At 36.0% G+C, this 17,293-nt stretch overlaps 1 protein-coding gene across 5 annotated transcripts in view; it reads right to left on the bottom strand.

Annotated features, from left to right (window-relative positions):
- Nucleotides 1-17,293, bottom strand: part of DPYD (dihydropyrimidine dehydrogenase) — a 314,271-nt gene that overhangs the window by 220,817 nt on the left and 76,161 nt on the right. For all 5 annotated transcript variants that reach the window (XR_011904470.1, XR_011904471.1, XM_072342915.1 and 2 more), the window contains exons 4-5: nt 15,880-15,967; nt 6,443-6,604 (exon numbers count right to left, since the gene is read on the bottom strand). Coding sequence is in view for 3 of the 5 variants with exons in the window: in XM_072342915.1 (XP_072199016.1) it covers nt 6,443-6,604; nt 15,880-15,967 (250 nt within the window). In the remaining 2 variants the exon portion in view is untranslated. The remainder of the gene's footprint in view (nt 1-6,442; nt 6,605-15,879; nt 15,968-17,293) is intronic.

The following is a 17,293-nucleotide window of genomic DNA, read 5'->3' on the forward strand; positions in this document are numbered from 1 at the left end:
TTCTGGCAAGATTTCACTGTCCTTTGCATGTACATACATCAGCAGAGAAGGAATTGACTATCTACCTTGTATAACTTGTAAAAAGTACAAAAAAGACTAATGGCTCTTCCAGGTTACTGAAGATCAGGAGCATGGAAGAGCAGAGTTAAGTATTCATTTTATTTTGGATATTAGTGAAAGTACACAGATTCCAAAGAATATACCTTTGTAGCAGAAGCAGAGATACCATTGTAGCAGAGATACCTTTGTAGCAGAAGCAGATACCAAAAGGATACAAGAGTTCATTACACTGGGAATTGAGTCCTATCACAAACACTTCAAGGCTGCCCTTGGATACTACCAGACTTTTTCCCACCTACTTCAAAGCAGGACGACATTATAAAAGTGCTAACTAGCCCTGTAAAATATATACATTTTTATTTGTCTCATTAAATAGCTTAAGTATGATATGCACTGTTTACCTTTTCTTTTAACTATCCTTAGAATCAAAGAAGCAGTTTTTTCAAGTTAAACCTTGACAATACCACTCATGAACAGAATTTTTCATTTATGTTTTGAATCAACATTCATTTTCCTCATGCGCACTTGAGCACCCATGCTAGGTAAACCAATCATTAGTTTCTTCCCCTCCCCCCTAAAATTTCTGTGTCAAATTCCACCAGAATTAGTAAACTGACATAGCATTTTAACAAACTGCAAGAAGCAAGAGACAGATAATTGTTTCAAGAAAAAAGAATCATTTAAACCTGACAATTCATACACTGTAGGAAGGTTTAATCAAGTTATTACTGGAATTTACAGACTGAAAAGCTTACATTGTACTGTGAAACTAGACAGTGATAACAAAAATGCAATAGGATATTTATAAAATGTCTGCTTTGTAACATTCCATAGAAAAGGCTTGAATTACACCAAATTTCCATTAAAGTCTCATGCAGTTGTTTTAGAAAGCTACTCAGTGATGAAAATTATATAACTTGCATATTTAATGTCTACATTGAGCGCTATGAATATGTACATAATAAATTTGTTACTGAATTTGCTTTGTTGATAACATTATTTTTATATTTATTATTGAATAATCATACTTATCAACTAAACATTACAGTAAGGCCCAGCAGTACTATACTACAGTGCTGGGATTCAGGACCAAGAACTCACACAGGAAATGCTAGTAATTCAGGATGAATGGTCAACTTTAATTCTGCCTATCTGCAAATAGGTTGAAACTGCCTTTATGCAGCAGAGCCAGCATGTGTGGCAATATCTTGCCATCTGGAATTCAGTGGCAGTTTTACATATTAAGGCTGGCAGGGTAACTGTGTGAAAATAGCGAACTGCTTCAGTGCATTTCAAAAGAATTTTACTCAACTCAAAGTGAAGTTTCACTATACTGTAATTCATTCAAGTCCAGTACTTTGGTATACAGAGATTACTGTCTTGCTAGTAAGTGTTCAATACCACATAATATGTAATTGCCCTCTCCAATTTATTTATTTTTTTATCCTTATACTCAGTAAAGTTTAATCCTTTCTTCTTGCTTGTCCAATTTCGCCTCAAAAATGTGACTCCATTTTTGTTTGGATGAAGTTATTTGTTTTTACTTTTATATTTCCTTGCAGTCAAATCACTCAGAAAAATGAGACTATACAGAGAATTTTAAAGCTCGGCCTTTCACAGCAGGATGGCCCAAAAATCAACCCCGTATCTGCCTTTCCTTCCAGTTCTCTCACAGAAACAAAACGAATTAATAGCATGCTGTAGAAAAGTTTATATAACTTGCCCAAACATCAGCAAGTCTTTCATGCTGGGCCTAGGAAGTCAGAACATCTCAGATTCATCCCTGAACTATCACACACTCTCCATCAAAATAGTAATAGATTACTATCTGACTTACAATGTGAAATAACTTAAAGATCTGCTACAGTAGAAGCTAATGTCAGGAAACAGAGCTGTTTTTTTCTCTGTCCTGCTGCCTCAGCTTTGAAGAGTAGTTCTTCTCAGCCAGGGCAGTGTGTCCACCTCAGCAGGTGGTGCTGAGGGGCCTCCAGCCACATCAGGGACCACAGCATCCCAGGTACAGCATGACAGCGCTCAGAGCTAGACAGCAGCTGGAGCTGGGGCTCCAGAAGAACCACCACCTCCCTCTCACTTACATTATGACTGACCAAAGGTGAGATCCTCAGCACAGCCCTCCAAGCCCACCAACCTGCTGAGATGCCCCAACGGAAAAAGCAATGGGAGAAAAGAATATCAGATTTCCTTCCCCAATTGCTTTCTGTAGTAACAACAGCCAAAACACATATCCAAAGGGGAACAAATCAACAGAACTGTAGCTGGTATGAGTTTCACAGTGCTAAATGATCTAGTATTTGAGTACACAGAGGTTAAAACGATTTTCTATTTAGATAGTGCTGTTCATTTCAGAATGATTAATCAGAAACATGAGAGACCCTTTAGATTGAATAATGCCTTCAGAAAAGCAAAATTTTGAGGGCTTCTTAGTAATAATATAGCAGAATGCAAGAGACCATGTTTCCTTTTCTTTGACAGCGTCACAAACTTGTGTTCCAGTAACCAGTAATTTCAGTTTATTTTGTGGGACTGACAGTCATATAGCTCAAGTCCACTTGTATTGTCACTGCAGCCTCAGTATATTTTCTCTTTACTTGTGTTCCAAAAACAGAGATGTATCCTGATTGTAAAGTACTCGGGCAAAGGAGACAGATAAAGACATTAATATAATTTTGACCTGTGCAGCAGCAGGTGTAACCTGCGCTTGACACTCATCATTTATAATAGTGAGCTTTTACTCCATGTTATTCTCTAGATGCAACAGTTACCGTGGTAACTGCATCCCAGTATACACATTCTACATCACACATACAAAGGACATTTCCTTTAGTATTTTTGTTCTCATTTGAACATTTAATTGTCAAAATCCACATTTTTTCAGACTGGATTATAAATTCCTTTGAAAATGAGGTTAACATAGTTACAAAGATATACGGAAGGGTAGAAGGAAAATGCACAAGGTGCAAGGTGCCATGCTTTTTGTTCTACCACATGCAAGACAAATACTTAACAATTAGGGAGTTTTATCTGCAGTATGAACAGATGATCAGTCATTGTTCAGAAGCACAAAGTGGCATATGTCACACCCATATATTTTCTATTTTAAACTTACATTCCTGCTTTACTGCAATTTTATCTTTTATCTTAGCTAGCAGTTGTGCTGCCTTATTATTGCTCTCTCTTGTAATGCGGAAAGTGTAAGATCCTCAGACTTATTCCAAGGGAAAAAACAAACAAACAAACAAAAAACAAAAAACAAAAAACAAAACCAGAATTGGCTTTATGCACAATGGAGTTTTCAGCAAATAAGTCCCTGTGGGACAAACTATTACACAGTGCATGAGAATTATCATGCAGCTCTCATTAACAGTACCACATGTTGCATGCATAAATCACACAATTTGCTAAGTTACTCATATAGGTAAAGAACTGAACATGTTTCATCTGCTGCACCTGGGCCAATTTCTGTATTAGCAGTTATTTTCTTCAGCATTTATATCTGTATTTTAATAATAATTGCTCCACGGAAGCCCTCATACTATTGGATTTCCTTCAATTACACATATATTCAATGTAAAAATGAACTGAATGAAAGCTAAAAAAAAAAAAAATATTTACAACCAAAGTGACTGTCTATTGTTTCTATCTATAAGTTCACTATGTATGACAGTACAAAAACATTAAGGAGAGTAAAATTTACTAAAATGTTATTTGTGTTAGAGTGCTAGGTAAAACTGTACACCAGTTTTATTTTATTAGAACTGCTGACAGTGATATGGACACTGATATATCACTTAAACAAACTTGGAACATCATGAGGAAAGCCATTCTGAGCTATTCATCCTTCCCACCATTTCATATCTATCATTGTGCTAGCACTCAGTTTTTTTTTAATAGATTTCTAAAGATTCTTGAAGAAAAATGGTAGATATTTAGTATTATCTATCAGCCATAATTTCTCTCTATTAATCATAGCATTAGGCCTAATAGGAGACACAAATCAAGTTTTACCAGATATTACTTGCATTTGGTTCCTAAACAGTAATATTTCACTGTTATATTTATCATCTCCTTGTCAAACATTTAATTTTTTTTTCTTTATAAGTTTTCTGCCATTCAAAAAATGTTAAGTTTTTCCATATGTGGAATAAAAACCATTAGAAGCATTGATAAAATAATCTCTTAGCTGATGAAACTGAAATATTCAATATATAGGTAGAAAAATACAGTTGAATGTCTACAGCCTCATTTCTGCAAATAACAACTTTGATTCAAATTATATTGATTCTTACTTTGGTATGTTCAAATCCCATGCACATTTAAGTAGATAAGCACTTAAGTAACAGAGGCTACAGAAGGTTCAGCAGCAGCTAACAGAAAGGTTTAACAGGTGCTCCAGGAGCTTTACAATCTCCTGGCAAGAAGAAAGATGTACAAATAGATAAGAAACATGCAGCAGGTAGCAATATTTGCTCGGTGAATCACGACCCACAGCCATTGAAAAGAAGGTGTGAAGTCTACAAATGACAGCAGAATAAAAAAACTGTTCTTACAGACATATCGTCTGTTACTTCCAGATTGATTTCCATTTCTATTTCGGTCTGTCCTACAAAGACATTTTCTCAGTATTTGTAAAGGTGACTGGCATTTTGTCATATGTTTATAAATAAGAACAGTCAAATGGCTTAAGATACAGAAAAGTGGCATGATCATTAGTTATAGATTGTATAAAATAAGCAATTTTAATACATGAATATGTCTTTTTTTTTTTTAACATAGCCAATTATGTAGATTTCCTCACTTGCATGGAGATCAAATGAGAAATTTTAGACAAAGATACTTCATGCAGATCAAAAGAGGTACCAGCTGAGGCCATCGATTTGATACAACTTCTCCATGCCTTCAAAATAAGTCAACAAACAATATGTAGCCTCCACCTTCTTCCTGTAAATCTGTACAGACCATAAACAACACACGTGTGCTCCTAGCAGAAACCCTTGAAAATACAACTTATCATTAAGTGACAAGTAATGACCTTCTGTGGCTAAAACTGTAGAATCATAGAATCATTAGCGCTGGAAGGGACCTTTAAAGGTCATCTAGCCCTGCTACCCTGCAATGAATGGGGACATGTACAGCTAGATCAGATTGCTCAGAGCCTGGTCCAGCCTGGCCTTGAAAGTCTCCTTACACACTTACTAACTCATAAATATATACATGTGTGCATCTACATATATATAAACAAATGAACCTAGACATCTATTGCAGGCCAATTTGAATTTGTTTATTTACACAGTTTTTGGCAAAACAGGTCAGCAAATATCTAAATCATCTGAAATCTTCCCTTTGCCCAAAATAAAATACAAATGCACACCGATTCTGCACTTGGGAGAGAGGAAAATGACAAGAGAATAGTTTCAGGTGCTGCCATACATTTGTCAGTATGAACCATGTTACACTGCATATATATGTTAAGGAGAAATAAATGACACTTTTTGTTTACTGTACTCCTAGAAGCACCTGAAATTATTAAAGCATGCCCCTTTCTGAGAAGTAAGTGAAACCAGTACTTGGGCATGGATAGATCTTTTTATTATTGATTCTCAGTCTTTTATTTGAAAACAGCAATTTTGGGGGAAATTTTAAATTAATTCCTTTTTTTTTTTTTTTTTTACTTTTTTTTTTTCTTTTCAAGAGCATACATTAAATTATATACAGCAAAGCTCTGTACATATGTAATAATAATAAAAACCTTTCAAAAAGGCATTTCAAAGCAATGTAACCATAAGCAACATTAAAACAAAATGAAAGTTTTAATCAAGGAGCTGAGAAAGCCAAGAATTTCTGGATAGTAAATAATACCTATCAGTTTGTAATGGGAGAGTAGTTCTTCCTTTACCTCCAGACCTAGCATTCGTGCAGAGTGAGAGGCTTCACAGTTTATTACAGTCAGAGAAGTAGTTAAATTCTGTTGTAATAACTACCATATGCCCAGAAGAGTGCTGCAAATACTCAGTGTGCAGCTACAGATGTAGGTACATTTGCTCTTTTTTCTTTTGCTGCCTGCTTCAGTAAGATCCATGTTTTAGCCTGGTTTATATAAATCTTCCATTTAAACTAACTTCTAGTGTTTCTTGTTCACAGTTGATGTTCCTTACGTTCCCATTAAGTGTTCTATTTTAAAAAGCAGTTTTAAGCTTCTGAATGTGCTGTTAGATAAAGGATAATTATTTGAACTTCCTATGTCTTTATTTTATTAATATGACTTTTTCTTTTTTTTTTTTTTTAATCATTAACAAAGGCATCCACTAAGACAATATTATTTGGTAGATACAAAGCATTTCAGGCATTTGCAAGTCCCACCTACCTCAGTAGCAAACTGCTGCAATCCTCCAATGTTAATTGGTCCCTCCTCAGTAGCATACAAATTGCAGCCACCAACACAGAGGTCTGATGTGGGACACACCATTCCACATGTCAGACCAAGTGGATTGTCGGAAAAAATCATTTTGGCAGCTCCATAATAGTTCTGGGGAGAAAAAAAAAAAAAAGGAAAAAAAAAAAAAAAAAAGGAAAAAAGGAAAAAAGAGGAAGAGTTTCATATCATGGAAAAGAAAAATCAATGAGAAATGCAAAATATGTTTCAGCTGGCTAAATAAAATAGAATAAATAATGCTGATGTTATTTAAATGTACCATTTTACACAGAATTTCAAAGGTACTTCAAAAAAAAGTCAACAGAATTGTCGATTCTGCAAAGAAAACAATTTTCAGGATGCAAAATTATCATAACCATCTTCAGACTTAGGTTGTGGTAGGATTAACAAATCTGTCTTAGAAGATTACTGCACCTACAGTACTTGTAAATACTTTCTCCATTTCTAGGTTAATTAGGTGGCAGCTGAGTTGTAACCTTTGTTGAAGGTCTGACCAGACAATGCTAGTTAGACTATCAGTTCTTTATGACACAGGGAATGAAAGGTTTAATCTACACATCTGTGCACATTATCTCCACAGATATGCCTCTACATCACACCAGATCAGTAGCATCAAATGTCCCAAGCCTGTGATTCCTATTTAATTCCCTGAAGATTTGAGCTACTGAATTGTCAAACTCTTTTTTCCCTCAGTCACAGGCATATAAGAACAAACACTTATTTTTCCATTTCCCTAAGCAGCAAAACAGGGGACTGATTAAAGATTCCATGTAAAATCTACAATTTAACACACACTCAGTATTCAGTGTACAGCTTTGGAAAAGGAATGGTTTCCTGATGTGTATGAGTGAGTTTTGTCCTCATAATAAAAAAATAATAATGAATATTCACAACCTTGTAGTGTTCGAGTTAGTCAGAAAACAATTTTATTATTATTTTTTTCCACACTGGATAAATCTCCTAAAAGGGAGCATTAGACAAAACTTCAGATCTGAACTGAAGTCTTATTTACAGTGAGAGAACTACTGATGAACATTCCGTACTTTTATTACATTTATATCACTGAAATTAAGGTGTAATTAAAGCAAACATTTAACATAATCTTTTCTTCTATATGGCAAATAGAAAAGTTTATTTAATTGTAGGCTCCGTTTTAATCTTTATTTTACCACTTCTCACCCCCCTCTAAAAGTCTCACCATGAAAGCCCATAAAAGAATTATTAATACTCGAGTTTCTTCTAGAGGCTGCTGCAGTTCAGAAGACTGCAACACAGTATTTCTTAGAATTAGCACACAGTTGAGGTTCCACAAAAGTTCATTAGTTGAGAAGTCAATGCAGGGATCTTGTACCAGCTATTTCCAAACCAGTAAATAACCGAGTGATGAAAGAACAGCATGTATTCTTTTGTTCCATCCACTTCTTCCTCATTCCAATCTTCAGTAATCATCACCATCATGAAACTGTTCCTATAACAAACCTCCTTATCACTCTGTCCCAGGGCAGATGATGCAGAACAATCCAGGTACAGAATTCAAAGGACATGAAGGACTCAGTCACAACATACCCTATCCAATGCCTCAGTCCTATTGTGTGTCATGTAAGCTAACGTACTCAGAAGCATTTAGTAAAAGTGGATACTATACCACAGTGAGCAAGAATCCAGTTATGAAGTATCAACGTCTGACAATATAACAAACAATGGGCAACAAGACTTGCGGCCAAGTAGAGGGGGAAAATCACCTCCTTCAACATGCTGATCTTGCTCTTTTTAATGCACTCCAGAATATCATTGGCCATAGGGGCACAATGCTGGATCATGGCCAACCTGTTGCCCACCAGAACTCTGCAGAGCTCATCTCCAGCAGGTCAGCCCCCTAACCTGTACTGATGTATGCGATTATCCTTCTCCAGGTGTAGGACTCTACATTTGCCCTTGATGAACCTCATCAGCTTCATCTCCGCCAAATTCTCCTGTCTGTCCAAATCTCACTGAATGGCAGCACAGCCTTCCAGCATGCCAGCCACTCCTCTCAGCTTTGCATCATCAGCAATATTAAGACATCAGGTAAGTGTATCAAAGAGTATCTCTCTTCTAGTCTTACATCTGAAAAGTTTTAATGATAAATTAATTAAAAGGCTGTCACAACTGAAGTTCAAAGCATTCCACTTATCTTTTGGGAGTAGGGCAACACTGACAGCAGGGCAAGTCTTCTGTACAACTTCACTACCTGTGCAAAGGAGGACAACCTCTAAAGATGAAATGCTGACTTAGTTCTCACTTCTGCCACCATGTCGATTTTACCATTACTGAACTCACATATGTAGAAGAGCTGTAGCTCCCTAACTGTCCAATCTCATGCCCTGTTCCAGCTTCTGCCTTCCAAACAATCAGTGTAACAGCTGTTCCCACTGTTATTTTTTTCACAGAATATGGCCTCATCCTGCCATTATGACTATGCACTGTGGTTTGAGAGCAAGCCTGTCTGCATCCTTTGTAATACTCAGCATAAGGATAAAGCAAGGTCAGGACTTCAGGAGTTCTAAGTCACTTCATTTCTTTATCCTTTCACACTCTATTTATTTATTCTGCTTTCACGGTGCTGATTTATTATCCAATGTATCAAAATTTATTAAAAAAAACCAAACATTTTGCAATACTTTTTCTGAAGAAATTAAATTCTAGAAAGTTACACTAAATGGTGTTATATAGACTGCGTAATACCACTGCAAACCATCATTTGCTGCAGTAAAAATGAGCATTTCCAGTATATGCGCAATAACTTTAACGTTCAGTTTATGAACATTTTTGTGCTTATATATATTTTCAATTTGGGAAAAAATATATTAGCGATCATTACAATTACAAGCGACATTTAAGGCAGAATGCACAATTCATTATTGATCATTTTAATTTCAGAAAAACAGGATGTTAGCTAGGCTGTGCGCAAAGCAGATGCAAGGCACAAACACAGCAAGCTGGTAACTACATACCACATGCAGTACATGAGAGCAGACTTGAAGGCAGGCAGACTTCATTAAAATCACTACGTTACTCCAGCATATGGAATGATGCAAACTACCTTAATAGTTTGGAGTGTTTTCTTAGCTTCTGAGGTAATAAGATGACTCAGTTGGCTAGCTTCTTACAAACATCACAGAGGAAGCAAGCCTAAAACTAGAACAAAACTAGAATGCTTCTGAATTCTTAAATGAGATAAATGTTTGCTCATGCCTTTGTTCATAGGATTTTTTCTCCTGTGCACTTCCATAGAAATAAATTAATCTAACTGGATGGGATGTTTTGTGGTTTCCTACATCAAAATGTCAATAAATACTACACTGCTAAAATAGGGAACAAAAACAAGCCTTAAACAGACATCAATAATCAGTGGAAACCAGGCAGAGGAGGATCTCCACATGTATCATTTGGAGACATTATATAATTTGCATGCAAATGAGACTGTTTTTTGCTTGAAAAAAAGAACTATTAAAACACAGAGGATCAATACAGAGAGACCAGAAGAAATTGCATTTGCTATCAGGAAATGCTTATAGCATCTTTTCTTTTATTTAATTTAAGAGCTTTTTCTATAAATTCCTTATGCATCAGGGTATTTCAACACTGCAGTTTTCTCAAAAAAAAAATAATAAAAAAATACACATTATTGTGCTTTTTGTAATAAAAATGAAAACATTGACTTCATCAGGATTATGGGATAGAGTGAATATATTAAAAAAAGAAAAAAGTTATTTCCTTTCCTTCTGGGTGAAGCTTAAAAAAAAGAGGCATACAAAAAAAAAAAAATGTGGGAAAATGCCACCTCCATCTATCCACATTCATGCTTCGCAACGGCCTTAAAATCTACTCAAAATCTACTGGATTAAAATACATCCACATACTGAAGAACCACTATTTAAAGTACATTGTTGTATAAATAGCATTTTTCACACTGACACACACCAGTTCAAACATAACGAGAAATGCCCCCAGTCTGCCAGCTCCCCACCAAAATATCTTTCAAGAAGAATGAACAAAACATAACTGCTAACCAAATCATACATATTCTATACAATAATGTGGATGATTTTTAATCAATCCAGAAATCTTTCACATCATTTGACTTATGTCATCATAACAGGACTGCAATTTCACACAGTGTCACTATCTTTTTATGAAAAAGAACGGGAGAAATATCTTGTACTGTCATTTTGTCCTTTGTAGTCTAGAATGTGAGAGATTCCTTAATTGACATAGTGTCATCGCAAAAGTCTATTCTACATAATTACACTATGGCAACTGAAACCAGCTGTCAGCCATTCCATTACACTAAGTACAAACAGACATCTCAAGAAAAGTCATTGCTTCAAGTACATCATTTTAACGCCATTACTACTTTTCCTTTTAAATTTTTTGTGTATTCAGTGACCTGAAATATACAAAGATTAACAGAGAAAGCTGAATAAAAACAGCAATTTCAAAAGCCTGCAGAATCAAAGTAGTACTTAGAAATTAATTGTGATGCATATCTGTATATAATTATTACCAATCATCAAGCAGTTTTCTGACTTCTACAATATTTCATTGTATTAATAGTATCCCTTGTACGGTATTTTACATATGAACTCATGATCTTCTACAGTCTTTCCAATAGCACATAGATGTCCTTCGTTAATTTACCTTGAGTTCCCCTAGAACAGAAGAGCCATTATTCCATTTCTCTCTGTCATATACTAACTCCTACCACCCTTTCACTTTTCTCCTTTCATTTTCTTTTAATGATCCCAGAGTCTTTTGTCTTCCTTTGTCTACACACTTTTCCTTCTTCCTCACTTGAAGTTGACATCACATACATTTTCTCTTTTAATCCTTCAGTCTCACAAACTTTGGATTCACCTTAACCCCTTGGGTATCCATCTTCTAGCCTCCAGCTTGTTTGGTCCTCCATTTCTCCTTTGAAAATGCTTGTGTTCTTCAGTTTCATATAAATGTTTGTCTTAAATCTAAAAAGTTCATCCTATCCAGAAGGTACTGTGGCTTTTTTTTTTTTCCTCTCTCTCTCTCTCTCTCTATATATATATATATATATATTTAACTTTTAAATGATTGCCAGAGGCTTATATCTACTTATGAGGTCTTCTAGAAAATGGTTGACATGTCAGCTCTGACCAGATACATGAGATGGTCCTCCTGAATCAGGAGAAAACTGCTGGATCAACATCAAGAATCGAGATGCTACTGTAAGACCGGAGATAAAAACATGACAGCTTGTAACATGAGGCTGCAGGAACAGAGCGTGACTTTGAGTACCTGTATCACAAAAGATACTACTGCATCCCCAGTTCTTTATTACAGACTCAAACTATAAAGGCTGAGTCTCTCACTCCTTACATCTGTGTCATATAACACAACTTAATATCCCTATGTCTGAACTGCACCATCAGTTTCTCAACGTAACTACTCAACCGTGAAGGTGCCCAGTAACAACAAACTCTGAGACTGAGTCACTGAACAGTACAAAGTTAGACTGGTGAGCAGCTCCTGGCAGCTTCCTCTGGCACACTCTCCTGCCTAACAAAAGGAGAGCTGGACAGGCAATCAGCCCTTAGGGCTGAGAGCTATAGGATATCTTGCTGCTATAAAAAAATATGGTGTACCAGCCATAGGATAGAAGGTGGCAGAGCTCCATTTTGTAAAGTTTTTTTTTTCTGCTTTGATATATCAACACAAGGAAAGGAGGGCACAAATTCCTAAGCTCTCTGCTGGTTGTATTTTAGAGGAGATAACAAAGCAGAGGATCTTTTTTCTGCAGCAAATTTATTTTGTTTTCCTTAATTTTTTTAAATTTTAAAAGAAAGATAATGAAGATGGTTCTTTTCCATTACAAAACAAAAAATATACTCTGCTGTGTGAAGCACAGGCAGGACAGGACATCACCTTCTGATGTTCAAAAACAAATGTAGTAATGAATACATGGGGAAATTGAAATTTGGTCTCTGAGAGATACACATGCAAGCAGCCTGCAACTGAGAAAGGATAACGAGGAAGACAAAACAGACTAGATTAGACCTTTAGAAAATGGGGTTGTAATCCAGTTTGTAAGGAAAAGGAGAATGAAAGTTGTGGCCTCAACTCTACTGAGTTACAGTGACCTAGCACAATGCACCATAAGAGACATCCTTTCCTCTAAAATGCTCAAGAATTATTGAACCTGGCAACTCAATTACCCTCTCAACCCAGAAACAACCACTCCTTCCCTCTCCCTCTTCTACCCTTGAGTCTAATGGCAGAACAGCAAGAAATGACTACACTGTACATGGTCTGTAAACATCTAAAAAGCTGCAGGCTTTACAGAACTTCAGATCCCTGACCTTCTATGATTACTTTAGCAGTTTGCCAACAAAGTGAACTGCATACAATACAGCTCCTAAAAACCAAACAAAGTAATTCATTTTTATCATGCTATCTACATACACGTGTATTAATAATGAACAATATTTAAATATACCTGAGTACAATACTGTTTACTGCTTAAACACATAGGAGGATGAGAAATTCATTGAATTGCATCTACTCTAAACTACTAGAAGAGTAACTTGCTGCAGGGAGTTCCCTGAGAGAATCAAGAAGAAAGATTTAGAAGTGGGAGAAAAATTATTTGGATTTCTTAGACATATTGACCTCAAATACCTAAATATTGTAGCCTTCTAATTTTGTTTTGTCTGTGTGTTTGTGAAGTATTAGATGAAAAAAAGAAAGTATATTTTCAAGGTGAAAACAACAAGAAAAACTTACTTTGAAAATTCTCTTCAAACACATTTAACTAAACCTTTAAGATAATACAAAAATATTCAGCAAGCATACTGTTGAATTATATCTGAATGATCATTCTAATAAAAGTTTAGAAAAATTACACTAACCTACTGTATAATGAAGTGAGAAATAACTCCATTTCCATCATAAACTTTCAAAATTATAAGGCAGAAGTTTCAGTGGGGTTTCCAAAAATGCACTTCTCTTATCTTCTGTCTCCTCAAATAGCAGATGATGCAGGTACTTCAAAGACTACAGCAATAGAATGAAATGGGGGAGAGGCCAATCCAGTGCCAGCCACACCATCAGGCTCTCATGTCAGCTCTGCCAAGGCCAGGACTTCAAGTGTATCATTTCAATTTTCTGTATCTCCCTCTTAACTTCCACCTTAACTCTAGCAATTACCAAAAACATAGTATACTCTTCTATAAAAACTGCAGTTTTAAACTGGATACAGAAGCTACTGCTAGGGATGGGGTCCAAAAAAGAAAGGCTGCAATTATATTTTGGCAATCTGAAATACTTGGGTTTTCCCTTAAGGAATGTTAAGTCTCCTGAGAGAAAAGCAGTATACTGCAATTCTTTTGTAAAGCAGGATTTCCTGATAAAACAGCAACTGATCATATCATTTGCTCAGAGCAAAAGCAGAGGCTTACCTAGAAGCTAAAGCTTCCAAGATGCTTTCAAGTTATCAAAAAGCCAAAATTCTATAGGGTTGACCTCACTCACTATCCACCTAGAAGTAAAATCTATCTCTATTAAAATCCTGAAGAATGCACCCATTGTCAGCAGCGTGATAAAGACTTCACATCTTTAAGGTAGATTTCTGTTATTATTCCAGTATACCTTTGCCAAAATCTAACACTCTTCAGTCAACCCACCTTGACTTTCTCTGCTCTGCAATGGATTTGCAGAATTTAGAATGAATCAGCTGTTAAAATGACTTGCCCTTACTGCCAAGTAACAAAAGGACACCACATTTCTGAGGCTATAAGAGTTTAAAAGGACCACCAAATTTCTCATCTGCGGATGAGGAAGAACTGATGCCAGTTCTTCTGATATCTTCTGCTGTGATATTCAGTTTGCCTTCCCTGAATTTTTACTCCCAGCTTTCTCATTTCAATAATTAGGCCCCTATTCTATCTTCAACACTTCACCCTGTCCTATTCAAGACAGTAGCATAACTAATCCTTGATCAAGTACGACAACTCTGGCAAAACACTTTCATAAAATTTGTTTTACACTTCCTAAACAAACTATATCTCAATTACAAGACTAGATCTTTTGTTACTGCCTGGTACCTTCCCCATTCACTTGATCTGCTTCACAATGCCTGGAGGAGATAATAGCAAGCAATATGCCACGTATTACACCATGGTTGCAAACAGATGCTGACATTCATGGAAACCAATGCCATGCTGACAAAGTATAGACACTATAAGGAAACTGTCTATTTGCAGATGCTGGCCATAATGCCAATTACTGTAAATCACATCAATTCTACATTATAATTTATGCATGTATCCTAGATCTCCTCTTATCCTAACACTTCTTGTGAAGGTGCAGTGCCAACAAGGCAGCTGTCAATTCATGCATGGCCACACTGCTGTCATTCGCTTCTCTCCAGCTCTGCCTGTACAGCCCCTTCCAGCTGCACCCAACAGCCAGGAGGGGCAAAGCACAATGTGAGGCCACACAATCTTCATATCACCTCCCGTACATTATGAGTTTAGACAGGCTCTTTCAGATAAACAAATCATACCACAGCTAATGATTTCACAGCTGGAAGAAAGTTTTGAAAAGTAAGGTGCATCAACATCCAAATCCTCTTTGGGCCATCCCAGACTGCCTAATGAATATTTTATATTAATTTTGCAGACATGTTAGTTTACTCCTAGTTCATATAGTTCAAAGTCATTTGTAAAACATAAATCTATTTATCTATCTATCTCTCTATATATATATAGGATTTTGTTATTACTATAGTAAAAGAAAGCAGCCTAATACCTCCAAAAAAGAAGTTCAGTTTATTCCTGCAATATTTTCCTGCTAGTCTACATGACACATCACATTTGCATTCAGCAGAAATTCTTCAAGCAAAATGAGAAAACATTGCTTGAGACAGCCACCTTCATGTCATATTTCTGCCCAAAGCCAACTTAAATTTTAATAACTCGTTCAACAACAATAATAACATCTTTGATGAAAGAAAAGTTTGTACCTGTAACAGCTCATTTAAGAGCAAAGTCAAATTCTTATGTAGTAATACTCAGTTTTTTGATTACAAGTGCATTTAAAAACCACCGAAAACCAAAACCTTCACAGCAAAATTGACACAAAGAAATTGATTTGCAGTATACGCTATCTCTATTAATGCAGAACTGCTGTAAAAGTAATTAAAAATTATATGACTTGAATTTTAAAGCATCTGTTGTAAACACGTTATTTCATTTTTAAAACTTTACAAAAACAAACCTTGTAATGCAATAGCACTAACCAATCCACAAGCAACTGCTGTTCTCTGCTTCTATGCACTACTGCCAGCGTGATTTTACCTTGTTTGCAATGCTTGTGATGAATGACTTGATGTCCAGATTAGTTGGGCAGCTCTTCTGACAGGGGGCATCTGCGCACTTCAAGCATCTGCAGAAAGGAAAATGTGTCACAGAGATATGGAATACCAATGCTGCCAACAACATAAGGATTTCAAGTGAGCATGGAGAAGATAAGCTGCAAATGAATAATACAGAGCATATTCATACAATTTCTGTTTAAAAACTCAAAGTGTTACCTTGTTATTATTGAATTAATTTGCACACACATTAACTGCAAGAATCTTAGAGACAATACACACAAAGAAATGAAAAGTAAATTAAAAAGAACAAACAAGATAGAAATACCTGCAGTGAAAAACTGGACTAACTTTGTCAATCACATACATTGCTTTTGCTTTTGTTTGCTGGTGTGCTTTTTTTCTTTCAGTTAAGGGTGGAATAACTGAAAAGGCAAAGTCTGCTAAGTAAAAGATTAATTAGCCTTTCATCTTCCTATTCATTATCATCTAGATGGGTATTGCAGACACCACGGCACTAGCAATACTGTGGCTGTTTTTGAAGGTAATTTTGGTAGCACTGTTGGGTTTTCCTCATACATCTATTCATACAAAAAGAGTCCCGGAGGAAACATTTAAGGGAAAATAAGTCTCATGGATGGCAATAGCTGGGAAATGTGGTAAAGCCAGACTTAGTTTCAACAGCATGGCAGGTTACTAACTCAACTAGCCAGGATGTCAGAGGGCTCTAGCAGACAAGTACCAGCAGATTTAGCTGTGGCTGTTACATGCACTGCTGCCCTGCACGACAAGCATGTGTTATAAATGCCTTACCCAGAAAAGACAGGCCAGTGGGAACCTCAAAATGTTTGCATTTGTGTGTCCAAAGACTGAGCCAGGAAGATGCTCTAAGCATTCCAAGGAGATGAAAATAGAGAAAAGCACTAGTATGAAATGCCGGGAAGAGTTACACTAGAAAAAAAAAAAAAAAAATACCTGACCTGGTAAGGGCTTGGATAAACATTTTGTCTATATGTAGGCAGTAAGGAAATAAGAAGAAGAAGAAAAAAAAAAAAAAGTAGAAAGGAAAAGATTTCATTATGACTTTTGTCTCTTGACTTTCCTGAACGTGTTTTCCTTTAAAAATGTAACAGCCCTGTATCAAAAGAGCTGCACTTAATATAAAATACATTTCTGCAGACTATATAAAGAAAAATCTCATGTCAAAACTGACTAGAATGGCATGTAGCAGGATAAGCAGTACAGTGGTTACCAGTTGTGGCTATTAAGCATCATTGTTGAATTGTATCTTTTTTGAATTTTGAGCTGGTTCACAAATAACAGCTGTTGAAAATGTCAGCTATTTAGTAAGGAGTGGGGGAGGCAACTCCAACTTGAATGCTAGCTTTTGGGGAGGA

This window comes from Excalfactoria chinensis, chromosome 8 (assembly GCF_039878825.1).
Source record: "Excalfactoria chinensis isolate bCotChi1 chromosome 8, bCotChi1.hap2, whole genome shotgun sequence".
In the NCBI taxonomy this organism is placed as follows: domain Eukaryota; kingdom Metazoa; phylum Chordata; class Aves; order Galliformes; family Phasianidae; genus Excalfactoria; species Excalfactoria chinensis.